At 38.7% G+C, this 27,351-nt stretch overlaps 1 protein-coding gene across 7 annotated transcripts in view; it reads right to left on the bottom strand.

Annotated features, from left to right (window-relative positions):
- The window catches only part of LOC146459467 (chymotrypsinogen B-like), a 126,303-nt gene that overhangs the window by 31,308 nt on the left and 67,644 nt on the right, over nucleotides 1-27,351 (bottom strand). For 4 of the 7 annotated variants that reach the window (XM_085089395.1, XM_085089397.1, XM_085089393.1 and 1 more), the window contains exon 3: nucleotides 1,698-1,862. The exons of 1 other annotated variant lie outside the window; for it this stretch is intronic. In XM_085089395.1, the coding sequence (XP_084945521.1) occupies nucleotides 1,698-1,862 (165 nt within the window). Of the gene's footprint in view, nucleotides 1-1,697; nucleotides 1,863-3,083; nucleotides 3,178-3,952; nucleotides 4,043-27,351 lie in introns of those variants that run through there. 2 more of the 7 variants (XM_085089394.1, XM_085089398.1) reach the window with 2 other exon arrangements.

Below are 27,351 nucleotides of genomic sequence, written 5' to 3' on the forward strand. Positions count from 1 at the left end.
CCTGTAAAAAGACCTATCTGAATAAATTTTTTATTTAGTAAAGCTTTTTGTCTGTTTTTCTATTTTTATTGATGAAACGTGACAACTCGGTGTAATCTTGTGTAAAGAAACACGTCCTCGAAACTAGCGGATGAAATTCGCCCAGACAGTGGCCGCAATAAAATTCATTCGGGGTCCAGTTTGAGCAATAAGATCGATTCCACAGCAAAAATGTAAACACTGAAAATTTGCATCGCAACGATTGATGTACGTCTATATTTACGTTCACTTGGATAAAGCCAAAATAGCAACTTCAGCAAGGTTAAAACCTTCTCTGGATGTTATAAAACGCGACAAAAGCCGTCGTTTGAACTTAGAATGCTGAAAACAGCAAGATTTAGGTTACGTGGTAGGCAACCAAAATCGTTCACATGTATCAAGTTTCATTCGGCAACAACACGACTCGAGGGAAAAAAATTACGGAGGTTCTTGGAAGAAAAACTGGACGCTTTCTTGTCGATTGGCAACCACGCAAACCACCAAAAAAAGCGCACACGCCCACCTTTGCGTTGCTTCGCGTATCGGAAGGAATCCGAGTGTGTAATTTAATTGTTTAATTGTTTATACATAACGCATTCCTTGTAGCGTAGTTTGATGCGAGTACCGCCTTACGGTTACCACTATTCACTTCTGCATTCATGAGTCACAGGAGCCTTTGATTTATCCTTCGCAAAAGGCTAAAGTCTGGTCGCCGAAAGCTCATTTCGTTAACAATTTTTTAAGCAAAGAAATCTTATTGGCTTTTAATACGTATAATCCTGTTTACTCCTCCATTTTTACTGATATGTTTTGTTTCCAAAAGTGGCAGTGACAGGCTTGTTAAAAAATTTGACCTCCAAACAGTGGGAGCTTAAGAGGAAACAGTGGCTTAATTCAACTTTGTGCTACCGGAGAGCGTAGAGTCCCGAAAGTAACGGTCCCCGTTACTTTCGGATTTAGAAGGCCAATCAATAATCTGGTAGTCGCTACTTTCGGATGGTTACCAAACGTTTGTGATTTTTTTAAAGGTCATTCCGTTTATGCATGTTATTAACTCTCCACATGAACAAAGCAAACTGAAACAAAAAAACAAAAACTTAAAAAGGCCCAAAAAGACCCTGTGTAGCGAAAATAATGTTCGTATTATACTGCAACTAATTACTGTATCATTTGACTCCGCTGACACATACAGCTTTTAAAGGATAGTTTCCAGTAGAATTCAATGAATTTTGCAATCAAATCACAAATGATTCTTCACGTTGTTTAGTTCTACACTAAGGCTGTTCACTCCGCGTTACACTTAAGAGCAGAGGGTTTCTCTTTAGTAATTTCTTTAAATTTGGAAGACCGTTCTAAAAAGGCATTGTTAGTCGATCGAAATGGACACAATTTATTTGCAGGAAGGTATTATAGAGTCAAAAAGTACTACTCGAAACGTTATATCAAATACAATACGGTATTTTATTGCGGTTGAGTTGTCATTTTCGAAGGGCCGCTACTTTCGGGATGGGGGGGAGGGGGGGTGGGCGTTACTTTTGGAGTTCTACTGTTTTCGAAGGAAAACTGTGAGGGTATGGATTGAAAGAAATCAGAGAGCTACAAATTTGATATTTTAGTGCTGGGGTGTACAGGATAGTGTGAAAAGATTACTGTAAAACCTAATGAATTATTTTAACAACCTGAAGGGCAAGAAGGGTTGTATTCACAGCGGTTTGTTTTCTCGTTGAACTTCAACTTAGCCGGACAGGGCATTTTATGCAGGGACCCATTTGAACAGGCAATATATCCATGGCAGTTGTCGGGATCTTCGTAGTTACCATTGGCTTTCCCATCGCAGAAACCTCCTAAAACAACGATAAAAACTGTTAGATAACTAGCAGGCAAGTTTCTCAGTCACACTAACATCTTTTTCCTCGTGGGGAGAGCAAATCAAAATCAAGAAAAAAGAGGGGAAACAAAGTTAACAAGATTTTATAGCATGTTTACTAAACGTTTAAAAAGAAAAAAACAAACAAATGAACCAAGATGAAATAGATGGCTATGAGGGGATTTGTTATACAAGCCTGTTACCAGAGGTGTTACACCTAATACAGTATAGGAATTTGCATGATTTTCAGTTTTGATTTTCAGCTATTCTACCCATACCTGAAATACTGCAACAGATATTTTTTGTGCAAGTACTTATTCAACAAGACTTCAAGGTATTTACAAAATTTAAAAAAAGGTTGTTAGAATTATGACATTTTCTAAATATAGACAGAAATGAAAGCCATTATTTCTGTCGTTAGAACTACTGAATATATATGAGTTAAATATTTATCAGATAGTCTCATTTATGTATTCTCACTGTTCTCACTATCATGGAAACTTGCCTTTAGCTTTCACAGATTACTTTTCAAGGAATGACACTATTGATAAGCATAATAATAGATCGTCAACAAAATTACACATAAACTAAAAAAGAAAAAAAAAATTTTCAATTAAGTATGTAGAGGGGCCAAAATTAAGAACAGGCTGCCAACCAAATTAAAACATTAAGGCAAAGTATATTTTAAAAAAAAGGGACAAGATTTCTTTAAATAGAGTATCATTTATAACTAGAAGCGACGTAAGGACAAGTAGGTGCTGTTTAATAACTAGTAATATTTGACATATATTGCTATTCCTAATTAAACTGAGTCACCATGATTAACATGATTATTGTTTAACGTTAATGATAATGTAAGGAAGATCTCCTTAGAAAAGCTCTACCAAGCTTGCAGAGGTCTTCCTGCTACCTGATAAAGTTTGTTTTTTAACCGATGTAAGAAAGGTTTGAGTGGCAAAATAAATAAAAGTGAAAAAATTTTTCAAAGAGGCCTTTTTTATCTCATCAGAGGAAGTTCAATCATTGCATTTTTCTGTGAACTGATATTCCTTGTATTCATTGATTCCTAAATATACATGGAAAGGAAAAATGAAAGAATAGACCTAATTAAATGTGGCGAGACATCGAATGTGTCCTCAACACGGTTCCCTTATAAACAGGTCCTTTTACTCCTTACGAAGCAAAGGAAATTGCAAACCTTGTATTGGCTCTATGAATCCCAAGAGCAAGGAGCTTAAGAACAAGCCAAGAAAAACACTGTTTAGTGCCATCGTCTCCAGTCGTTAGTATCTCTGAGGAAGAAAAAGAATCGAGCGATAAAAAAATTAAAATAAAAAATTTGTCAAGTTCTTACTTTGCTTTTCTTTGTTTGCACAGAAAGTGGTTTGATTGAGAATAAGACCTGTTTAAAAACAATTAACGGAAAAGGGTGGTATATGTTACCGAAGGTATTGAGTATGTTTGGGCGTATTTCTGAATGGCGTGCGGTATTTGAGAATAAACTAAGTGGAGTACTTTTCTATATCTTGCGAGACAACGAGAGTACGAGACGTCTATACTTTCTATGAGACACTTATTTCACGACGTGGAGAATTCCTTATTGACTTGTAAAAACCAAATGATTCACACGTCGTGCCCTCTTCGCAAAAAGCAAGAAACCGAGCTTCTCAAAAAAATCAAGGCTGCAGGATCCGTGAAATTCGACCAAAATTAGCCGAGATCTCTCCTTCTTCAGTAAAAAGGCCGGCATTCGTTTGCTCTACTATTCAAAAGAGCAGTTTATTGCTCTTATTACAAATAAAGATAATGGCCCGTTTAAACGGTTTAAACATTTGATCAACATTCCCTCAACAAAAGTTGAATGGATGTTGGTAAAATGTTAGAGGCAAAAACTGAACCGCGGAGTGTTTCAACGGCTACAACGACATTCAACAATTTCGAGAACAAAGGAAATGTTGAATCGATGTTGAATGAAAGCTTCAACAAATTTTAAAATTGATTCAACACGCTTTCAACAAACCTTCAACATTTCTTACACCTTAAACTGAGAAAACCCTCAGCACTCACCTTCGTCAACACAGCCAACTCTTAAACACAATCCGATCCGTACGCTAGTCCGAAGTGAGTACACTGTTTCTGATCAATATATGGAATATACAGTATTTGACGTTCGCACGGTAGACAAAGTTATCAATCACTCAAGTTATGCTTATTAAGTATCATCCGTTCCGTGTAGTTGCCACTAACAATAGCCCCTTCTCGCACGAACAATCAAAACCGGCTTTTATGAAATATCCCAATATTAAATGGAATACGAAACGGGCTTTAAGAATACATTCAACTTGCTGAATTAAATAAATTTCAGTTCGGTAGAATTTTTCTTTCAAAGTATCATTTAAATGAAATGTTAGCGAAATTACGATGCTCAGTATTAAATGCCTGTTTCCCGGCCCGTAAACAAGGGCTGTTCACCTCGACCATGTTTTCTCAGCTGTCGTTTTCAAGACTGAAATAGTTTTTTGAATTCTTACCGTTTCGTTAAATTCAGTTAAAGGAAAATTCGTTTATGGAATGTGGTTTCTAGTTTAATTCAAGGTCTCGTTCTTTCTCATAAATACATCCCAGACATCGTTGGTTTTTATCAGAACATTGCTTAGATGCAAGGTATGATAAGTGATCGCACGTGTGGCAATGTAGATATATTTCTAAGATACCAGTAATATTTCCAAAAATGTGCATCTTTTTAGTGTATATAGCTAGTGAAAGTCTATGATAATTTTTCCCCATTTTAAACTGGTTGGATGTACTCTGCGCAAATGTAAATGGTCTCCTTAGCAAATAAAAATTATTTTTTCTCAACATCTCACCCTGATATCTCTTCAATGTAAAAGATCCTGGTCAAATCATTTTTGGTGAGCCTGTTAAGCGGTCCCAGCAAATTACTTGTAAAGCCACGAGTTTCTTTGATGGTAGAGGTTTGAACATGACAATTAAAGCTTTATAAAATTGACACCAAAGAAAATGTTTCCTAGTAATGTTGTGTGTCTCATGCACGGATACCACTTTTTGCTACGAATATAACTTCTTGAAACCAGCCAGCAATTTGTTTAAAATAATGGTGTTTCTTTGTTTCCTGTGACTTGCTGTTAAATACTGCAAATCACTCCATCATGTCAAACTATGCTCACAATATAGAGTAAATTTATTACAAGTTCGGTCCTTTCGATTCTTTGATAATGGGAAACAAGGACCTAGTGAGAGCCACCTACGCACTACATTTTGAACGATACAAAAGCTAGGCACCACCGATTCGTTAAAAGAGTTGACACCTCGACGACACCAATGACTATGCTTGGTTGCTTTTAATTATTAGCACAAACCTTTTTAAAACGTATCCTTGTGGACACGTTTTAACAAGAGTCTCGTAAAAAATTTACCGACTACCTTGGTATAATGGTCATGAGACTTAACATTCGCAGTCGGTGTTAGAGGAAATGTTAGAGTCAGCTATAGTTTATCAGATAAGTATGACCTAATATTGCGAAAAAAATTTTGTCCTTAGTCGAGCCTGTGTTCGCCCGCGCAAAACAAGTGCCCTAGCCTTCTTTGAAATTACACTAAACGTGTCCAGCATTACTGCACCAAAAGACCCAAATGTCTTGACCAAAAGTGTCCTTTCGATTTACAGCTATTATTTAATTCGCGAAACATTTAACTAATAGGTCGAAACAGTAACGTCCACTTTTCCACTGCTGAGCAGGTGGTAATACTAAACTAACTGGAGCGCTTGTTGGTACCTTCCATCTCAGTTTTTAAAGACAGTATGACTACGAAACGTTTAAACTTCAACAACACGTTAGTCTCGAGAACACGCCTTGCTTACCATAAGTGGCGAATTTGGCCATTTTACAGAATGGTCCAAAATGACAGCAGAATTAAGAATTCGCAATATCAATAAGCTGACTTCGTTCGGCGCTTTTTCTGAGAAAAATGATTTTATTCTGTGATTTTTTCGCTGTTGTTTTGTGCCGAATTTATTATTTGGCCCAATTTTTCTCGAAAAGGAAGCGGGAAAACAACATGGAGTAAATGTATTAGGAGTTCGGTCCTCTCATACTTACTCAACACATTTTGAACGATGAAGAAACTCTTTTTGTAACCAGCGATTCCTTAAAATAATTTACTAATCGACGACACAAACATCTATGATTAAAGTATGGTAGTTTCTTATCAGCTTTTGTCTGAATGTTCGAAGAAATGTTTTAAAAGGTTTTCATGCGGACGGGGCTTATTAGACACACGCAATTATAACTTGAGCTGCCCGAAGGCAGTTTTGTTTAGAAGCCTACGGTATTCGCCCGCGTAAACTAAATGCCTGAGTCCTGTTTCAAATGCACTAGACGTCTCCAAAATTACTACGTCAAGACTAATCTGTTGAGGCCAAAATTTTTCTTTTGGATTTTGCGCTATTTCCAAACTTAAGTGGGCGAAGTAGAAATAGGCGTATTTCCCAATGGCCTGCGTTATTTGAGAATAAGTGGAGCACTTTGCTATATTTTGCGAGACAACGAGAGTACGAGACGTCTATACTTTCTATGAGATACTTGTTTCAGGACGGGGAGAATTCCTTATGGACTTGCAAAAAAAAGAAAAAAAACTGATTCACACCTCGTGTCCTCCTCGCAAAAAGCAAGAAACCGAGCTCCTTAAAAATCAAGCGGCCTGCAGGATCCGTGAAATTGGACCAAAATTAGCCGAGATCTCTCCTTCTTCAGTAAAAAGGCCGGCATTCGTTTGCTCATCTCTTCATAAGAGCAGTTTATTGCTATTATTACAAATAAAGATAACGCCCCGTTTAAGCGGTTTCAACATTTGAACAACATTCCCTCAACAAAAGTTGAACGGATGTTGGTAAAATGTTAGAGGGAAAAACTGAACAGAGTGTTCAAACGGCTTCAACGTCATTCAACATTTTCGAGAACAAAGGAAATGTTGAATCGATGTTGAATGAAAGCTTCAACCAATTTTAAAATTGATTCAACACGCTTTCAACAAACCTTCAACATTTCTTACACCTTAAACTGAGAAAACCCTCAGCACTCACCTTCGTCAACACAGCCAACTCTTAAACACAATCCGATCCGTACGCTAGTCCGAAGTGAGTACACTGTTTCTGATCAATATATGGAATATACAGTATTTGACGTTCGCACGGTAGACAAAGTTATCAATCACTCAAGTTATGCTTATTAAGTATCATCCGTTCCGTGTAGTTGCCACTAACAATAGCCCCTTCTCGCACGAACAATCAAAACCGGCTTTTATGAAATATCCCAATGTTAAATGGAATACAAAACGGGCTTTAAGAATACATTCAACTTGCTGAATTAAATAATATTCAGTTCGGTAGAATTTTTCTTTCAAAGTATCATTTAAATGAAATGTTAGCGAAATTACGATGCTCAGTATTAAATGCCTGTTTCCCGGCTCGTAAACAAGGGCTGTTCACCTCGAGCATGTTTTCTCAGCTGTCGTTTTCAAGACTGAAATAGTTTTTTGAATTCTTACCGTTTCGTTGAAGCCAGTAAAAGGAAAATTCGTTTATGCAATATGGTTTCCAGATTAATTCAAGGTCTCGTTCTTTCTCATAAATACATCCCAGACATCGTTGGTTTTTATCAGAACATTGCTTAGATGCAAGGTTTGATAAGAGATCGCACGTTTGGCAATGTAGATGTATCTCTAAGATGAAACTGATATTTTGAAAAATGTGCATCTTTCTCGTGATTATAGCTAGTGGAAGTCTATGATAATTTTTAAACTGGTTGGATGTACTCTGCGCAAATGTAAATGGTCTCCTTAGCAAAGAAAATTATTTTTTCTCAACATCTCACCCTGACATCTCCTCAATGTAAAAGATCCTGGTCAAATCATTTTTGGTGAGCCTGTTAAGCGGTCGCAACAAATTACTTGTAAAGTCACGAGTTTCTTTGATGGTAGAGGTTTGAACATGACAATTAAAGCTTTATAAAATTGACTCGAAAGAAAATGTTTTCTAGTAATGTTGTGTGTCTCATGCACGGATATCACTTTTTGCTACGAATTTAACTTCTTTAAACCAGCCAGCAATTTGTTGACAATTCATTTTGAAGGGAATAAGCAAGCCTTTAAAATAATGTTGTTACTTTGTTTTCTGTGACTTGCTGTTAAATACTACAAATTACTCCATCACGTCAAACTATGCTCACAATATAGAGTAAATTTATTACAAGTTCGGTCCTTTCGATTCTTTGATAATGGGAAACAAGGACCTAGTGAGAGCCACCTACGTACTACATTTTAAACGATACAAAAACTAGGCACCACCGATTCGTTAAAAGAGTTGACACCTCGACGACACGAATGACTGTGCTTGACTTGCTTGCTTGTATCCTTGTGGACACGTTTTAACAAGACTCTTGTAAAACATTTACCGACTACCTTGGTATAATGGTCATGAGACTACATTCGCAGTGTTAGATGAAATGTTAGAGTCAACTATAGTTTATCAGATAACTATGACCTAATCTTGCGAAAATAATTTTGTCCTTAGTCGAGCCTGTGTTCGCCCGCGCAAAACAAGCACCTGGGCCTTCTTTGAAATTACACTAAACGTGTCCAGCATTACTGCACCAAAAGACTCAAATGTCGTGACCAAAAGTGTCCTTTCGATTTACAGCTTTTATTTAATTCGCGAAACATTTAACTAATAGGTCGAAACAGTAACGTCCTCTTTTCCACTGATGAGCAGGTGGTAATACTAAACTAACTGGAGCGCTTGTTGGTACCTTCCATCTCAGTTTTTAAAGACAGTATGACTACGAAACGTTTAAACTTCAACAACACGTTAGTCTCGAGAACACGCCTTGCTTACCATAAGTGGCGAATTTGGCCATTTTACAGAATGGTCCAAAATGACAGCAGAATTAAGAATTCGCAATATCAATAAGCTGACTTCGTTCGGCGCTTTTTCTGAGAAAAATGATTTTATTCTGTGATTTTTTCGCTGTTGTTTTGTGCCGAATTTATTATTTGGCCCAATTTTTCTCGAAAAGGAAGGAAAACAACATGGAGTAAATGTATTAGGAGTTCGGTCCTCTCATACTTACTCAACACATTTTGAACGATGAAGAAGCTCTTTTTGTAACCAGCGATTCCTTAAAATAATTTACTAATCGACGACACAAACATCTATGATTAAAGTATGGTAGTTTCTTATCGGCTTTTATCTGAATGTTCGAAGAAATGTCTTAAAACGTTTTCATGCGGACGGGGCTTATTAGACACATCGATTATAACTTGAGCTGCCCGAAAGAGTTTTGTGTTTAGACGCCTACGGTATTCGCTCGCGCAAACCAAAGCCTGAGTCCTGTTTCAAATGTACTAGACGTCTCCAAAATTACTACGTCAAGACTAATCTGTTGTGGCCAAAATTTTTATTTTGGATTTTGTGCCATTTCCAAACTCAAGTTGGCGAAGTAGAAATAGGTGTATTTCCCAATGGCGTGCGTTATTTGAGAATAAGTAGAGCACTTTGCTATATTTTGCGAGACAACGAGAGTACGAGACGTCTATACTTTCTATGAGACACTTGTTTCAGGACGGGGAGAATTCCTTATTGACTTGTAAAAACCAAATGATCCACACCTCGTGTCCTCTTCGCAAAAAGCAAGAAACCGAGCTCCTTAAAAATCAAGCGTGCAGGATCCGTGAAATTGGACCAAAATTAGCCGAGATCTCTCCTTCTTAAGTAAAAAGGCCGGCATTCGTTTGCTCTACTATTCATAAGAGCAGTTTATTGCTCTTATTACAAATAAAGATAATGGCCCGTTTAAACGGTTTCAACATTTGAACAACATTCCCTCAACAAAAGTTGAATGGATGTTGGTAAAACGTTGGAGGCAAAAACTGAAGAGAGTGTTCAAACGGCTTCAACGCCATTCAACATTTTCGAGAACAAAGGAAATGTTGAATCGATGTTGAATGAAAGCTTTAACCAATTTTAAAATTGATTCAACACGCTTGCAACATTTCTTACACCTTAAACTGGGAAAATCCTCAGCACTCACCTTCGTCAACACAGCCAACTCTTAAACACAATCCGATCCGTATACGCTAGTCCGAAGTGAGTACACTGTTTCTGATCAATATATGGAATATACAGTATTTGACGTTCGCACGGTAGACAAAGTTATCAATCACTCAAGTTATGCTTATTAAGTATCATCCGTTCCGTGTAGTTGCCACTAACAATAGCCCCTTCTCGCACGAACAATCAAAACCGACTTTTATGAAATATCCCAACATTAAATGGAATACGAAACGGGCTTTAAGAATACATTCAACTTGCTGAATTAAATAAATTTCAGTTCGGAAGAATTTTTCTTTCAAAGTATCATTTAAATGAAATGTTAGCGAAATTAAGATGCTCAGTATTAAATGCCTGTTTCCCGGCCCGTAAAAAAGGGCTGTTCACCTCGAGCATGTTTTCTCTGCTGTCCTTTTCAACACTGAAATAGTTTTTTTGAATTCTTACCGTTGTGTTGAATTCAGCAAAAGGAAAATTCGTTTATGGAATATGGTTTCTAGTTTAATTCAAGGTCTCGTTCTTTCTCATAAATACATCCCAGACATCGTTGGTTTTTATCAGAACATTGCTTAGATGCAAGGTATGATAAGAGATCGCACGTTTGGCAATGTAGATATATCTCTAAGATGCAACTGATATTTCAGTCGAAAAATGTGCATCTTTCTCGTGACTCTAGCTAGTGAAAGTCTATGATAATTTTTTTCCCATTTTAAACTGGTTGGATGTACTCTGGGCAAATGTAATTGGTCTCCTTAGCAAACATCTCACCCTGACATCTCCTCAATCTAAAATCTCTTGTCAAATCAGTTTAGGTGAGCCTGTTAAGCGGTCCCAACATATTACTTGTCAGTAAAGCCACGAGTTTCTTTGATGGTAGAGGTGTGAACATGACAATTAAAGCTTTATAAAATTAACACGAAAGAAAATGTTTTCTAGTAATGTTGTGTGTCTCACGGATATCACTTTTTGCTACGAATTTAACTTCTTGAAACCAGCCAGCAATTTGTTGACAATTCATTTTGAAGAGAACAAACAAGCCTTTAAAATAATGTTGTTTCTTTGTTTCCTGTGACTTGCTGTTAAATACTGCAAATTACTCCATCATGTCAAACAATGCTCACAATATGGAGTAAATTTATAACAAGTCCGGTCCTTTCTCTGATAATGGGAAACAAGGACCTAGTGAGAGCCACCTACGCACTACATTTTGAACGATACAAAAGCTATCACCACCGATTCGTTAAAAGAGTTGACATCTCGACGACACCAATGACTATGCTTGGTTGCTTTTAATTATTAGCACAAACCTTTTTAAAACGTATCCTTGAGGACACGTTTTAACAAGACTTTCGTAAAAAATTTGCAGATAACTATGACGTAATCTTGCCAAAGCAATTTTGTCCTTAGTCGAGCCTGTGTTCGCCCGCGCAAAACAAGTGCCCGAGCCTTCTTTGAAATCACACTAAACGTGTCCAGCATTACTGCTCCAAAAGACCCAAATGTCGTGACCAAAAGTGTCCTTTCGATTTACAGCTTTTATTTAGTTCCCCTAACACACTAGGACGTCGAAACAGTAACGTCCTCTTTTCCACCGATGAACAGGTGGTAATGCTAAACTAACTGGAGCGCTTGTTGGTACCTTCCGGTGAGTGAAAAAGGGGGAACGAGTTTGCGGAGTGGCATGTGGCATAACGTGTGGAATGGCATAATTTTGCAAAATATGAGTTATGCGGCGTGACTTTAAGAAATAAATTAACTGAAGAGCGCGTCCTGTTTTAGCGCCAATTTTATAAGAGCATGCAGCTGTAAAACTAGCTGAGTTTTTTTACGATGTTGCGGACACTAGCCGAATAATTGACAACTAAACAACAGATCGAGGATTAGAAAATAAAGGCCTGGGATAGAACATGTCTGATCGCTGGTTCGGAAGAAGTGAGGGGGAAGAAATCGATTAATACTGTTTACAGTTTTTGCATGCAAGGAACTTTTAATAAAATAAATATCTAGTTGACAACTCAGAAAGTGGCCGCGAGTACTAGTCGGGATAAAAAGTAACAGCAGACTGAAGGAATAACTTACATTTCCAAGGCCATTGTGTGAGAAATTTTAAATATAAACTACGTCGTTTGGACTTTGTGAACACTTAATGGTTACACAATGTAACGAATAAACAATTTGTAATTAACTCATTGGAAAAATATGTTTTAATTTTTCTCACGTTTCATTTTCGTCGATTGAACTACGTACGCAAGTCACTGTATACTGTTGATTTGTTGAGCTGGCTAGCTATTCAATATGGTGATAAATACAAGCCTGCATTTTTTCAGGTTTTTTCGGAACAGTCTGGTTGCGTAGATAACTGCGAGAATCTCTCTTTTATATAATACGTGATATGTCAGTTAGTTATGTGTTCTCGAACTAAACATATCGGTCTTTAAGGTCTCTTCAGTGCCAGATCTCTAAGACTAACTTCAGATTTAAAAGCGAAAAAGCCCAAGGACAAAAAGATCAAATGACGAGTATGGTGTCTAATTATCGACAGGTTGTGTAAAAGGTGAAATTATTCTCATCACAAAGTACATTTTGGTCAAATTGTTTTTCCTGAAGACCATCTCAATATTAGTCAGCGCCAATTTTCCCGCTCATGATAAATGAATCATCGAGCATACAGGGTATGAGAATTGATCCTTTACCGAGGGTTTAAAAGAAGATAAAATACTGTAAATGTTTATTATTTGCCCTTTTGTTTATCTTTTGTCCTGATAAGACTACACGCTGCCATGTTCATTTTGTCAATCGAAGTCGCAAGTAGAAAAGGTGAACATAAAATTTAAATCACCACGGATTTACTCATAGTTCCTTGAATTCGAAAACTATAACCACTTTTCATCGATTTCGTCTCCCTCACTTCTTCCTAAACAGCGAGCGTACGATCTAATCCTCGATTTGTTGGCTATTTATCTCGGCTCAGTAGAGTCCTCAGCATCCAAAAGACGGCTGCTCTTATAAAATTGGCGCGAAAACATGACGCGCTCTTCGGTTAATCCCGCATAAATCGTATTTCGCATAATTATGCCATTCCGCGCGTCATGCCACCTGCCATTCCTCAAACTCATTGCTCCCGTTTACCCTCACCGGGTTCCTTCCACATTTTGAAAGACAGCATGACTACGAAACGTTAAACTTCTACTACAAGACGTAACGGTTGGTCTCGAGAACATGCCTTGCTTACCATGAGTGGTCATTTTGTAGAATGGTCCAAAATGACAGCAGAATTCGCAGTATCAATAAGCTCCATTTCACTCAGTGCTTTTTCCTTTGTGAACTTTGTTATACTCTTCTTATCACGTTGTTTGTCACATTGTGTCATTGATGAGTCGCAAGTGTCAGTGAGAAAAACATGAACCTCGTGCGCGTTTTGATGGAAAACGTAAGTCCCCCATACTGTTATATGTGTCATAATTTAGGCACGCGAGACGTATCAGTTAGGAAATGGCTTGGTATACTGAGAATACTCTTGAAGTGTTTGATTCAACTGTAGCTCTAAGATAATGAAGAAGGCGGCTGAAACAATTTTGTGTTTATAGAAGCCTGCCGCATTCGCCAGCGAAAAACAAGTGGATAAGGTCTGCATTAAAATCAAGAAAACGTCGCGAGACTGAAATTAGGAAAATTATCCAAACTCACGTGGATGAAAGAGAACTTACCATGTTTGCTAGTGGTGGGCATATCGTGACCAGAAATTAACTAAGTGGAGCGCGTCATAATAAATTCGACTTTTTGCGAGACAATGATATGAGGCTACGCGACGTAAACCCTTTCTATAAAGCACTAGTTTCAGAGCTGCTGGAATTCATTTTTTGCCTTTTAAAGAAAGGGATACAGACGCTCCAAAAAGCTTGACATAAAATAGAACGAAGACCGTTTCGGTAAAAGCAACCCTGTACATGTGGAACCAGTGACGAGATTTTTGTTCCTTGAAACAACGTGGATTTGTCGCACTACTTTGCCGTCTCTCTACTCTTCAGAAAAGCAGATCTAGATTACGATTATTCTTCCTATTACTCTTGAATATAAATTGAGCGACCCTTTCCGGTTGTTGCACTCACCTTTAGTCTACGCAGTCAACTTTTAAACAGTAAAAACAGTCTTGTCATAACAAAGTCTTTAAACCGGCTTTTCTGGCAACTTCCTAACCCGAGTTGGTCTTAACAATATAGGGCTTTTGGCCATTCGTTGTTCTGCTCAGGTTCTGTGGGGGCAATGTCAACAGGTAGTGGGTTCTTCTCGTCCTTCCCCAATGGTAATTCTTCGTACTTCTTTACATGGATGGTGTTCCGCTGTAGTCGACTCAATAATAACGCTATTTCCTGTTTTGGTAACAACTTCATGGGGTTCAGGTGCACATGGTGTAGACAACTTGTTCTGCCGTTCTTGTTTCACCAGCAGTTTGTCACCTGGACTGACGTCTAAGGGTTTAGTATTCCTCTTGTTGTCTGTATACGTCTTTACTTTTGTTTTCTTTCCACTGTCTCTGTCTCGCATCCCAGTTGCTATCACTTCCTCCCTCAATTCTGGCGATTTTATTCGCATCTTTTTTCCAAACAACAGTTCAGCCGGGCTTACACCCGTGGTAGTATGACAGCTCGACCTATATGCCACCAGATATTTGCGCAATTCCTTCTTCCATTCTTTTCTTTCAGCTTGTGCTATTCTCATCCTCTTCAAAAGAGATCTGTTCTGTCTGTCCACCTCTCCATTGGCTTGGGGCCATAAAAGAGTGGCCTTCCTGTGTTCTACGCCGCAATCTTCTACGTATCGCTCAAACACATCGGAACGGAACTGTGGCCCGTTATCACTGATCACTGACAGTGGCAAACAATGGGTTGTGAAAGTCTCCTCCAAACATTCAATAATCTTCTCGGATGTTGTGGACCACATCATTTCAACCTTACAGAATCTGCTGAAGTAATCTACCAGGACTAACACTGAGTCTCCTGACAATAGTGGAACTAACAGGTCAATTGCCAGGTCTTGCCATGGGCCTCTTAGTAGAGGGGTTGATTTGATCGGTTCTGGGTTATATAGACTGCTTACAAGCTGACAGCCATGACAGGCCTTGCAAAATCTTTAATCTTGTCTGTCAATTCCACGCCACTTTACTTTTGACCGCAATCTTTGCTTCATACTGACAATTCCTGGCCAGTGTACCTTCATGGGCAAGAACAAGTATTTGAGGTCTCAACTCCCTTGACATCACAATTTAAGGTGATTTAGGATCGGCTTCCCGATAACACACAGCTCGCCGCTTACAGAAGTGCTTGAGCTTGTCTCCTTTCCAATTTCCATTGTTTATACACACTCGTAACTCGACAAACTCTTAATCTTCTTCGGAGGTTTCCTCAATCTCACGTGTTTCATAGCTTTAGGAGTAGCAGTTACTGCTACAAATTTGGTAAAGTCATCTGAAATTTTGTGTGCTGCTGATGGTTTTGCAGGTCCCTCGGCTTGAGACAAACGGGATAACGGATAGGCATTCCTTGCGCTTCTGGCATATACTTTACTTGTATGGTTGCATCGCAGGATCCACCGTTCAATTCGTGCACATGGCTTTGATCTGCTAGCGTAAATCGTTTCTAGCGGCTTGTGGTTTGTGTACAGTTCAAACTCTGTTCCGTACAGGCACACATGGGAGCGCTCACAACCCAAACAAGTAGATAGGAATTAAGGATTCAACGCCATGTGGTGGTGGTGGAGGTGACGTCACAATAGGCTAGGGATTAACGTCATCAAAACCGATGACATCATAATCTAAAAATAGAAAAGTGGTGGTGGGGTGACGTCACAATAGGCTAGGGATTATCGTCATCAAAACTGATGACATCATAATCTAAAAAATAGAAAAGTGGTGGTGGGGTGACGTCACAATAGGCTAGGGATTATTGTCATCAAAACTAATGACATAATCTAAAAATAGATTAAAATGATGTAATAGTATTATTTTTAGTTATTTGGATGATAATATAGAGAGAAAGAAAAAAATACGATAATAAAAAAAACGATGAATTAAAAAAACGCTACGTTTTCCCGTGTTTCTGATATGCTTCAATAAATGATTGTAGATTTTTTTGCTCCACCGAAGGTGAAAGCCCTTTGGCCTTTCGGAAGCCTACACTTGGGCAGTATGAAGTCATTATTTTGCCTGGCGTTCCTTTGGTGAATTTTTGAAGGGTGTTGAAGTCATTCTCGAAGATAACCGGGAGTTAGGTTGTTCATTCATTTGTTTACAGTAGTCTATTTTCATTGTCCGTAAGCGTATGAAAAAGCGATTACTGCCAAGCACATTATTCACGAATTGTGAGTTTTAGTAATAATCATACATTTTCAGTGATTCTATTTTGGATGAATTTGATCGAGATTGTGATTTTGTAGGTTATAAAAGGTGAAATCATACATCAGACATCGGACGCGTGTTTCGATTCACGCACCGTTACTTAAGCTATTATGTTAATTAAGTTGAGCTTTGTCGAGGATTAAACAGTAAAAACAGTCTTTTGTTGTCTTTGTTTATGAATAAGAATATTACGGTTGATCGATTCCTGCCTGCTTAAATTAATTTGCATGTTATGTTTGGCGCGCACTGAAAAAAGTAAACACACTCAGAATTTACTGAAAATTCTTTATTTAAATCGTTCAACAATTCAAGTACAAAGCAAAGTTCTTATTACAGCGTTAATCATCTTTATCCTCTTCATCACTAGGGGGATAGAATGTCATTTTTGATGTCCTTTCATCCATGTGTGTGATTGCGCCACAATTTAATTAAAATTCATCCTCTTGAGAAGCCTTATTTGGATGATTTCTGTGAGTTCGCCGGGATCTTCTTGAGGGACGATTATCGTCATCCAGGTAGTTTTTAAACCGAATTCGAGGTGGTTTTTTTCTTTTCTGCGTAGGTGAGGGTACCGTGGGAGGGGGTGTTAAGATGGACGAGGGAAGTGACGCTTCCGCGGGCGTCGCTTGTGTTGCGGTTGGTTCTTGGGCAGCGGTCGCCTGTATAACCGTGGGCGTTTGGACAGCGGCCGCCTGTACAGTCACTGGTTCTTGATCTGGCATAAGATTGCTAGAAATTTGTCTCTGTTCTTCAGAGTAGGGTGGATTTCATTCTTTGAGTCTGGAATTCAACTGTTGTTTAAACGTCAAATACTTGTTTTGCAGCTGCATCTAATGCTTTGCTCTTTCGTCATCTCCAAGGTCTGATCGTGTGAGAAGACCATCCATTGAATCTTGTAATTTCTTCATTACTGGAACTACTGGGGGAGTCATTACGTTCTGTTGTTTGAGGCACTGTAGTAGTTCCTGCGAGATATTGTCCGGTACCGCTACGTTATCAAATCGTTCTTCGCCAGGTAGAACGTTCGTTCGCAATCTACAGTTGTCTTGAGTGGTGGTTTTAAGATCAACTAGGAGATAACCAAAGTGCCTCTGTACGGCCTGCTCATAGTGATTAATAAAGAAATCGGTGTGCCTGGGATACATTTGCTTAGCCAGGGTCAGCACTTGAAGTTTATCCCGGGGGTTCTTGAAAAGGACTAAGTAGTGACTGTTTAAGCTGATACTTCGACTGCCTTTTCCTTGATGAAATAAGTTCTGCACAATGTAAATTATGCTTAGGTTGCGATGATGGGATCCTCTTGTAAACAGGTTGACGATTCGCTTGTCTTCACCTGCATCAGCCATCTGATCATCGATCACCATTAAGTTGCGTTGGCGGATGTCAAAATAGGAGTCATGCTCTAGATTGGAAGGAATACCTCTGATAAATTCTATGTTTGGCATTGTTGCCATCAATTCTAGATAAGCGGGCTGCCATTGCGAATAACACCAAACAATCCTCTCTGGTGGTAGGTTGATTGCTCTTTGAGCCTGTTGCAACAAAGATTTTACCCAGACGGTCTTTCCTGATCCGGTCATGCCATCAACCATACAAGTAAATGGATGTACAAATTGAAACCGCTGACACTTTTCTACAGAAAATGGCATAGCTCTGAAGGGAGTGAAACTCGGCGATTCACTGTGTTTCCGGCTCATGTGTCTTTGCATGTTATCTTTCCTGGAAAAATTGTTTTTACAAACAGGACAGGACCAACTCATGTCAACTCAGTGAAGACTGAACGTGCACTGAAAAAACGTCGAATGTGTCACATTTAAATAGAATTAGCCCCTATTGTCTCGCTACCCTCTCCTCCAACTCCCCTTCCTCCTCCTCCTCCTCCTCCTCCTCCTCCTCCTTCTCCTCCTCATTTCTATTGTTTTCCCTCTTCCTTCTCCACCTCCTCCTCCTCCTCCTCCTCCTCCTCCTCCTCCTCATTTCTATTGTTTTCCCTCCTCCTCAACCTCCTCCTCATCCTTATTTCTAGTGTTTTCCTTCTCCTCAAGTCTATTGCTTCACCCAAACCCTACACAATAAAAGAGGGAACTTACTGTCTTAAACTCATTCCATGATCATGTCTCGCGTTGTAAAGAACAATCGAGGTTTCCTTCAGCTCCTTTGTGATTGCCCTTCCAAGCAGCGTTAGTTTCTCTTGAGAACAGCTACTCCACAACAGTTGCATGCGTTATTGCAAGTTATTTATAATGTATTTACAGAAAACATACCAGTGTCTGAAGAAGTTAGGGCCATATTGCGTTCGCATAAGGATGCTCTACTAAATCTTGCTCAGCAAAATGTTCCTTACAAGACAAAGAAACGCATTCTTGTGCAAGAGGGCAGTGGGTTCATACAAGAATTACTGACCCCTGCAATTAGTAGCTTGGGGTATCTTATTTTATAAAAGAGACCGTGGATTCTGAAATTTGGTCATTTGTGTCTCTCTTTTAACGAGTGCTGGTCGATATGAAGAGAAAAGTGGACTGGGATAAAGAGAAGGAAAGTGAAATGGAGGATTACTCAACCTCTGATGAGGAAAGTGACGATGAAGATCCCCGGATAAAAGATGTCTTGAACAACCTTTCCAACGCCATTTCCAGAAAGCACGCTTCTGAACTATTGCATAGTATGGCCGCTTCTAAAAATATCTTGTTTTGGAGACCTAGTGGACTGTTACTCCGAAACCAGCGCGCAATACCAGTAACAAACATCTCAGAGCTGGTCGAGTATGTGTTACTCCCTCATAACGAAGATGTCGCCAAACCCCCGTGCGCTCAATACATTCCTAGATGGACTGGCAGAGCTCGGAGTGAATAAGCGACTGATCAAAAATAAAAAACTTCTAAGCGATTTGTTAGAAAAAGAAAGAGGATACCAGGATAAAGAGGAAGAATCAGGTAATGAGGCTAATGATGAAAACTTGTCGGACAGTAGTGAAGAGGAGGAAACCAGTTCTGAAAATAGCCAACCTGAAGGGTCTCATAACAGCGGCCTGGAAAGTGATTGGGAAGAAGAGGCCGAGAATAGTAGCGACTCAGTTGAAAATTCAACAATAGCTCAGGCAAAAGTTCATGATCCGTGCCGACACTGCAACAGTTCACATGGATATGACACCGTAGTCATGAAATGTCCTAAGTGCTTTTGGGAAGATAACTGTAAAGTGAGCCCTATATGCGATCACAAGATTCCTCTTGAACGAAAGCACGCGAAGGAATCTCTCCGTCGATGTTATGATTGTGGAGCGATCACACACAAGGATGAAAGGACATCAAAAATGACATTCTATCCCCCTAGCGATGAAGAGGATAAAGATGATTAACGCTGTAATAAGAACTTTGCTTTGTACTTGAATTGTTGAACGATTTAAATAAAGAATTTTCAGTAAATTCTGAGTGTGTTTACTTTTTTCAGTGCGCGCCAAACATAACATGCAAATTAATTTAAGCAGGCAGGAATCGATCAACCGTAATATTCTTATTCATAAACAAAGACAACAAAAGACTGTTTTTACTGTTTAATCCTCGACAAAGCTCAACTTAATTAACATAATAGCTTAAGTAACGGTGCGTGAATCGAAACACGCGTCCGATGTCTGATGTATGATTTCACCTTTTATAACCTACAAAATCACAATCTCGATCAAATTCATCCAAAATAGAATCACTGAAATGTATGATTATTACTGAAACTCACAATTCGTGAATAATGTGCTTGGCAGTAATCGCTTTTTCATACGCTTACGGAAAATGAAAATAGACTACTGTATACAAATGAATGAACAACCTAACTCCCGGTTATCTTCGAGAATGACTTCAACACCCTTCAAAAATTCACCAAAGGAACGCCAGGCAAAATAATGACTTCATACTGCCCAAGTGTAGGCTTCCGAAAGGCCAAAGGGCTTTCACCTTCGGTGGAGCAAAAAAATCTACAATCATTTATTGAAGCATATCAGAAACACGGGAAAACGTAACGTTTTTTTTAAAAAAAGACTTTTTAAGAATTTTTTAATTCATCGTTTTTTTTATTATCGTATTTTTTTTCTTTCTCTCTATATTATCATCCAAATAACTAAAAATAATACTATTACATCATTTTAATCTATTTTTAGATTATGTCATTAGTTTTGATGACAATAATCCCTAGCCTATTGTGACGTCACCCCACCACCACTTTTCTATTTTTTAGATTATGATGTCATCAGTTTTGATGACGATAATCCCTAGCCTATTGTGACGTCACCCCACCACCACTTTTCTATTTTTAGATTATGATGTCATCGGTTTTGATGACGTTAATCCCTAGCCTATTGTGACGTCACCTCCACCACCACCACATGGCGTTGAATCCCTAATTCCTATCTACTCAAACAATTGCTAAGGCTTCTCTCTCTGTCTGTGAATAACGTTTTTCCACGTCGCTTAGGCTCTTACTTGCGTAACTGATGATTCCCTTCACTCCTTGTTGCTCTTCATGATGAGGACTGCGCCTAGACGTACTGGACTTGCTACGATTAGAGTCTTGGCATCGTTGTCGAAATATCCAAGAATTTTCGGCACTTGGCAGCCTCTGATCATCTCCAAATTCAAAGCGTACACTTTTCTTAGTTAATCTGCGTAATGGTTCAGCGAATGTAGCAAAATCTGGGATAAATCGAGCATTTTAATTTGCTACTCCCAAGAAACTTCTGACTTTTGAGAAATTCTGTGGCTCTCTTGCGTCACGATGGCTTGAGGCCGATGCTTTTAACGGTTAACACGAGTCTTATGAACACCATCTGGGTCATGTGAAATTTGCATTTCTCAGCATTCTTCTCTTTCAATTTCTCTAGTAGTTGTTACAATCTCTTGTCATTTTCTTCACTGTTTCTGCCATGAAGTATAATGTCGTCAGAGATGTTAGCCACGCCTTCACAACCTTGCAATGCTTGCTGAATGACATGTTGATACACTTCCGGGGCTGAATTAATTCCAACCATAAGGCCTTTGTATCGATACAGTCCACAGTGGGTCGTGAATGTTGTGATGCTCCGGGAATCAAAGAGAAGTTCCAACTGATGATAAACCTACTTCAGGTCAAGTTTACTGAACACTGTGCTTTGGAGTACTTTATCTACTGTGGGTACTGGGTAACTTTCCCTGATGGTGGCTTCTTTTGCCCTTCTCATGTCTACACACAGACGTATTTTATCATTTTAATTTGTTTTGGCACTACCACAACTGGACCAACCCAGGGAGTCGGGCCTTCTACAGGTTCTGTTATGTCCATGGCAACAAGCTTGTCAATCTTCTTCTTGATTTTCTCTCGGAGACTAAATGGGGTGCGCCTGACTGGCTGTACTACAGCAAGTACTTCTGGAGCCACATGCCGTTTTACTTGGTAGTCTCTCAATTTTCCTTCACCTTCAAAGATTTCTTTGTAGTCACGCAAGATTTCTTAATGCAGACTTCACTGAATAGACTGGACGGGACACCAAGTTGTAACACGCCCAATTGTACAGCGCTTTCTCTGCCTAACAGTGCTTCTCCTTCGCCATCAACGACAACAAATTCAGTTTTGACTTCAGTTTCACTTACTTTTGTTAGTGCTGAGAAGGTTCCAAGGACTTCTAGTGGATGTTTAGCACCATGAGGACGAAGCTTCTTATTACTCTTCTTGGACACAGACTCAATCTTTTCTTGCTTAAGCTTTGACAAGTTTTTGGTCAATAACATTAGTGCGCCTTCCTGAATCTATCACCAGTCGCTGCCAAGATTTCAAATGCTACTGAATATTTTACATTTTATGTCTTAATTGCTGTAGTCAATTGTTTTGTGTTCTGTATGTAATGTTATCACCATTTTAATATAGTTTTATACTGTAATCAGTTATTTTCACACGACCCCACAAGCTCTGAGTTTTAAACCCCATCGTGTTTAAATAAAGGATATGTATGTATGTATGCATGCATGCATGCATGCATGCATGCATGCATGCATGCATGTATGTATGTATGTATGTATGTATGTATGTATGTATGTATGTATGTATGTATGTATGTATGTATGTATGTATGTATGTATGTATGTATTTAAACTAGAACGCCACCAATAGACAATTTTACTTTTTCGGGTTGTGACACTGATTTCACAATGAATGCATACTCATCTTCCTTGTCTCCCTCACCTACGTCTTGCACATACCTGACTTTCCTCTTTCCGTCATTCGACTTCCCACTGTGTCTGGGTTTGGCAGGTTTTGATGATTTCGTTTTACATTGCTGCGCGAAGTGGTCAGCTCTTCCTCATTTCTTGCAAGTCTTTCTTCGAACAGGGCTTTTAGAATCGCGCCCGAAATGTCCTACAGTTCCACATCTGTAACATGCTAGTTTTGATCCCTTGGATGATTCCTTCCCTTTTTGTTGCTTGGCCTCTCGACGTGAGTCGTGTATCGAATTCACAACGTGCTTACCACCCTCCATACTTTCCAACTGGCATTGAACTGCTTCGTGAGTTGCTGCTGTTATAAGTAAAAGCGCCAAGGTTAAATTTTTACCTTTCTCCAACAATTTGCGTCACAATTCGTGTGACTTACACCGCTGAAGGACTTGATCTCTTATATGATTATCGGATTGATCGCCATAAATTCATATTCACAATCTTTTACTACTTGTTTTAATCTTGTCGCGAATTGAGCCACGGTTTCGCCATCTTGCTGTTCCGTGCTACGACAGACATGATTCTGGTATGCCGAATTTATCTTGGGAATGACATAGTCGTTCAAGGCTTTTTCGTTTTTCTCGTATTTTTCTGCTCCACCAGTGTCATTAACGGTTTCCAGGATTTCCGAAACATCTTCCCCAGCCGAATGAAGGAGTAAGGCTCTTCGTTGTGCTTTGTTGTCGGCCTTATCTGTTTGAATTATTAGGCCCTTACTATCCTCATACAAGCAAATACTTTTCATCCATCTTCGCCACCGCCTTCCAACATTTGAAGGATCGCCAAGGAGGTCGAACATTTTATATTTGACAGCTGGTCATCTATTTTTACTGATGCAGCCATATAATTCAATCGGTTTTAAGACAACACTTGATCCTCGTCGCCAATTGTTGTATTCCAACGTCGTATTGAAACCGATTTAATAGGATTATTACATGCAAATAACATGCAAGTGAATCCGCCATGCTTTATTAATCAGGAATCCCACACAACTTTGCGCACCTAATTACTTCATGTTCGCCATAACGACGTGTACTTCACAGACAGTACGGTGGTTGTGAAGATAATGATGGGTTTTACAGGTTTTACCAACAAAATGGCTTAAAACTGTAGACTGGAAGAAGTGAATTGTGTGTAAAAATGATTCAGTAGACATTTTACAGAGAGCCTCAGGTTCTGTCATGCATGGTCGTGCACAGTGCATGCCGGGAGCAAGTTATGTTAGCAAGTCGCTCACGTGGTATTTGGGGAGCTTTACTTTTCGTTTTCGTGCTGTTTTGACGCGTACCTAAGCACCCTCGTTCTCAGAGTCTCTGGGAACGAGATTGGTACTTAAGTACCCTATAAAGTAGAATACTTCACTCCATGGTTTCTCTCTTTCTTCCTTAAGGAAATTTAGAAGATATAACAAGAAATCTACTGGTGAAACATAAAGAATAAATCGACTACTTCATGATTCTTTGAACTTCTTCAATTTTATGTGGGCGAACTAACCTATTTCCTATAAGTGAGTATTATGGATCAGACATTCCCAGCAGTGCCCTCCCCTCACGACGAGCCGCAACCACCAAATTTTTGTCCCAGGATTAACTAGATTAAATTTCAGTACCACGCAGTTTCGTTGACAGGTCTGTGAGAAGACAAAGGAGACCGCGCAGAAGCTCAAAACACCTTCGGTGCGAAAGTTACCAGATGAGAATGTCAACAACTCCATGAAAAGTATTCCTTGAGGACAAAATTTTCAGCTGCCCGCTGTGTAGAAAGGATATGATTAAAACCTAATATTTTAAAATAGATCAGACGTTCTTTTTTCGCAGCGGAAAACTGAAAAAAGCCTGATCGCAGATGATGGTTTTACCGACTAGATAAAACAAATAAATTTTGAGGCTTAAAAAATCTTCATGTTCTTTCTTCTTTGGTCATTAGTTGTAATAATTCAGTGACGCTGGCGAGCCACAGTGATCCATGTTGCTCCAGCTGACCCGAGCCTGTATCGCTGGCGGAACAGATGTATATACTGGCGGTCTGAATTTTAATTTTATTGAAAAGTTCCAAAAATGTTATTTATTTTTCGGACTATAACTTTAATTCGCCAGCTATACAGGCCTTCCTGAAAGAATCCAGTTTCCTTTTGAGTTGTTACTGCGATGCTCATAACATTTGACGCGTTCCTGCGTTTTGTCTCAAAATCGAATTTAGTTTATATAGTTACAAATTATAGTCGTAAACTGTAGCCCTAACTGTATGACACTCAAGAGGAAAAAACTAAGGTTAAGCCTTTTTCACTTTACAACTATACGTAGAAGATACCGATAAAGCCACTTCCGGTCACATTCCTCTTTGCGTAGCACTAAAAGGATGCTCAACACAAATGTGCCAATAAATAGACAATGACCCAGCATTGTCTAAGTCTATTGCAGTTTTATTAATTTTCAAGGCCACCAACAACAAAGAAAGGCTACGTTTTGAGCGACAAAAGGATTAAGAATAACAAAAATGGAAAGAAATTTGTATACGTTCTGCTGTACAGTTATAGAAAATGCTTTGGTTTTTTTTTTTTTTTTATAAAACTGGATCCAAAGAAAAGTCGCAATATGGCAACGATGCCTTGTTGGAAATCGATGAGAAAGTAAATAACAAAGGACGAATGAACGAATTTTCACACCATGGCGGGCCACACAGGGACAAATCTCACAGCTGAATCATTTGAAACAAAAACAATAGTCATTTTACAAATTTTGCCCAATTCCTTTGCTTTTAGCGGTTTATCTTTAGACACCAACTAGGGGGGCAAAAAAGTTTTTCCCATATAATGCGGATCGGAATAGATGGCCGTTTGGAGCAACAGCTAGATAAGTAACTATTGCTTTTAAAATACAATCCAAACTTCAGATTTGTTTCAAATTGATTTTCATTGAGGGACAAAGGATGCTTATAAGAGTGTGACAGCTATCGAAACTCAATGTAAGTTTTAAGTGTCCAGAATAGTAGAATTTATGGTTTCGTGCCGCACTCAATACGGTTACGTTTGCTTAAAACAGACCTTGCTTCTTTAAGTTTGAATGCAAATTTTAGTTGATGGCCTTGAAAACTAATTAATCTGCAATAAACTTAGATAATTCTGGGTTATTGTCTATTTACTGGCACATTTGTGTTGAGCATCCTTTTAGTAGTACGGAAAGCGGAATGTGACCGGAAGTGGTTTTATCAGTATCTTCTTAGCATAGCTGTAAAATGAGAAAGGCTTAACCTTAGTATTTTCCTCTTGATTGTCATATAATTTGAGCTACACTTTACGACTATGTTGGAATTTTGTTACTTCAAAAGTGAGCAACAAAGACAATCGGACTTCAGTAAAGTTGGGCTATTTCCGGTTTGTCGTTATATCCCGATAAGAGCCACAACTTTAGATTACTGACTTGTTTAACAGAAATATTCCTGTGTCCTATACTGAGTTTAGCTAAAGAACGTTCAAGAGTTAAGCTGACAAAAAACGAATCTTGATTTGACTGAATAATATTCTAGTATTGTTAGCGAAGTAACGAAAAGTGATCAAAATTGAACTAAAAATCAGCATTGGGGGACCCCCACAAGGCTTTTATCTGGAACTCAGCCCAAATAAAGGTCATTGAAACTGAACTTTGGTAAGAGGCACAAGGCCTCACAGTATCTATGTTGCCAATTTTGAGCAAAATCGGTGGACCCTCATTTCCAAGCTTGCCCCACTCTCTCAGGCAAGAAGCGCAACTGGTCATTCACTTATGCTACCTGTTGTTCTTTGCAATGTTCTTCTTGTCTGATGGAAGTGGGCTAAAATGTTTTTAATGTTTTCAAGGCATTCGGAGGTCTTGTGTTAAACTTTGAAGAGGAGAAGATTGGGAGCAGACAAAGTTTCCACTGAAACTTGACAACGCGAAGAAGTGGCCGAGAGAGCATGAAATTACTTCGTTGACAGTTTTAAAACCTAGGCCCTCATCATTTCAAATGATTCAATTTGTGCCTCTGATTTTGAAAGGATTTAAACCTTGGGACCGACGAACATTCCAAAAGTCAAAATTCCCACGACATTAATACAAAGTTAATCTTATATTTAGGACAAGAACTTACATAAGTGTACACACAGAAGAAGCAAAAAAATTCTATACGTTTTATCCCTTATTTTATTGCCTCGTATATATTTTCTATGTCAGTATCAGCTAATTTTTTCATCAACCCACTTCTTCAAGTAACGGACCCTGGCTGTAGACGTCAGAGAAGCTCATCTAAGAACCTGCCGGAAAAAAAAAGGCGTTTAAAATGCTCAAGTTCTTTCCCCAATTCGACCGAATATGGCTCTGATTTCAGTTCTAACGCGAGTGGTAGTTTTGAAGACAATGGAGATGATTCTCTTTGAAGTAAACAGATAAGATAGCGTCACATTCTCAGTACTCGTCCCAAATCTCCGTGTGGTTCGCGAACATTTTTGAATTGAGTAATCAGATGGTGGCAAAATGAATGTGGAAATGACGCTTGTAATAATCGAACTTTCCGTTAGAATTACAGTTTTAAACTTGGCATAGGTAGTACTTTCTTCCTATACTTTCAATGCAGAAGACAAAAGGAAAGTTAAAATTTTGATCACAGCACTTTACAACTAACACATATTAAATGAAATAAATAAATAAATAAATAAATAAATAAATAAATAATAAATGAATTGGTGACCTTCAGA

The sequence above is a fragment of the Pavona decussata genome, unplaced genomic scaffold (assembly GCF_977016875.1).
Source record: "Pavona decussata unplaced genomic scaffold, jaPavDecu1.1 SCAFFOLD_219, whole genome shotgun sequence".
NCBI classification, from domain to species: domain Eukaryota; kingdom Metazoa; phylum Cnidaria; class Anthozoa; order Scleractinia; family Agariciidae; genus Pavona; species Pavona decussata.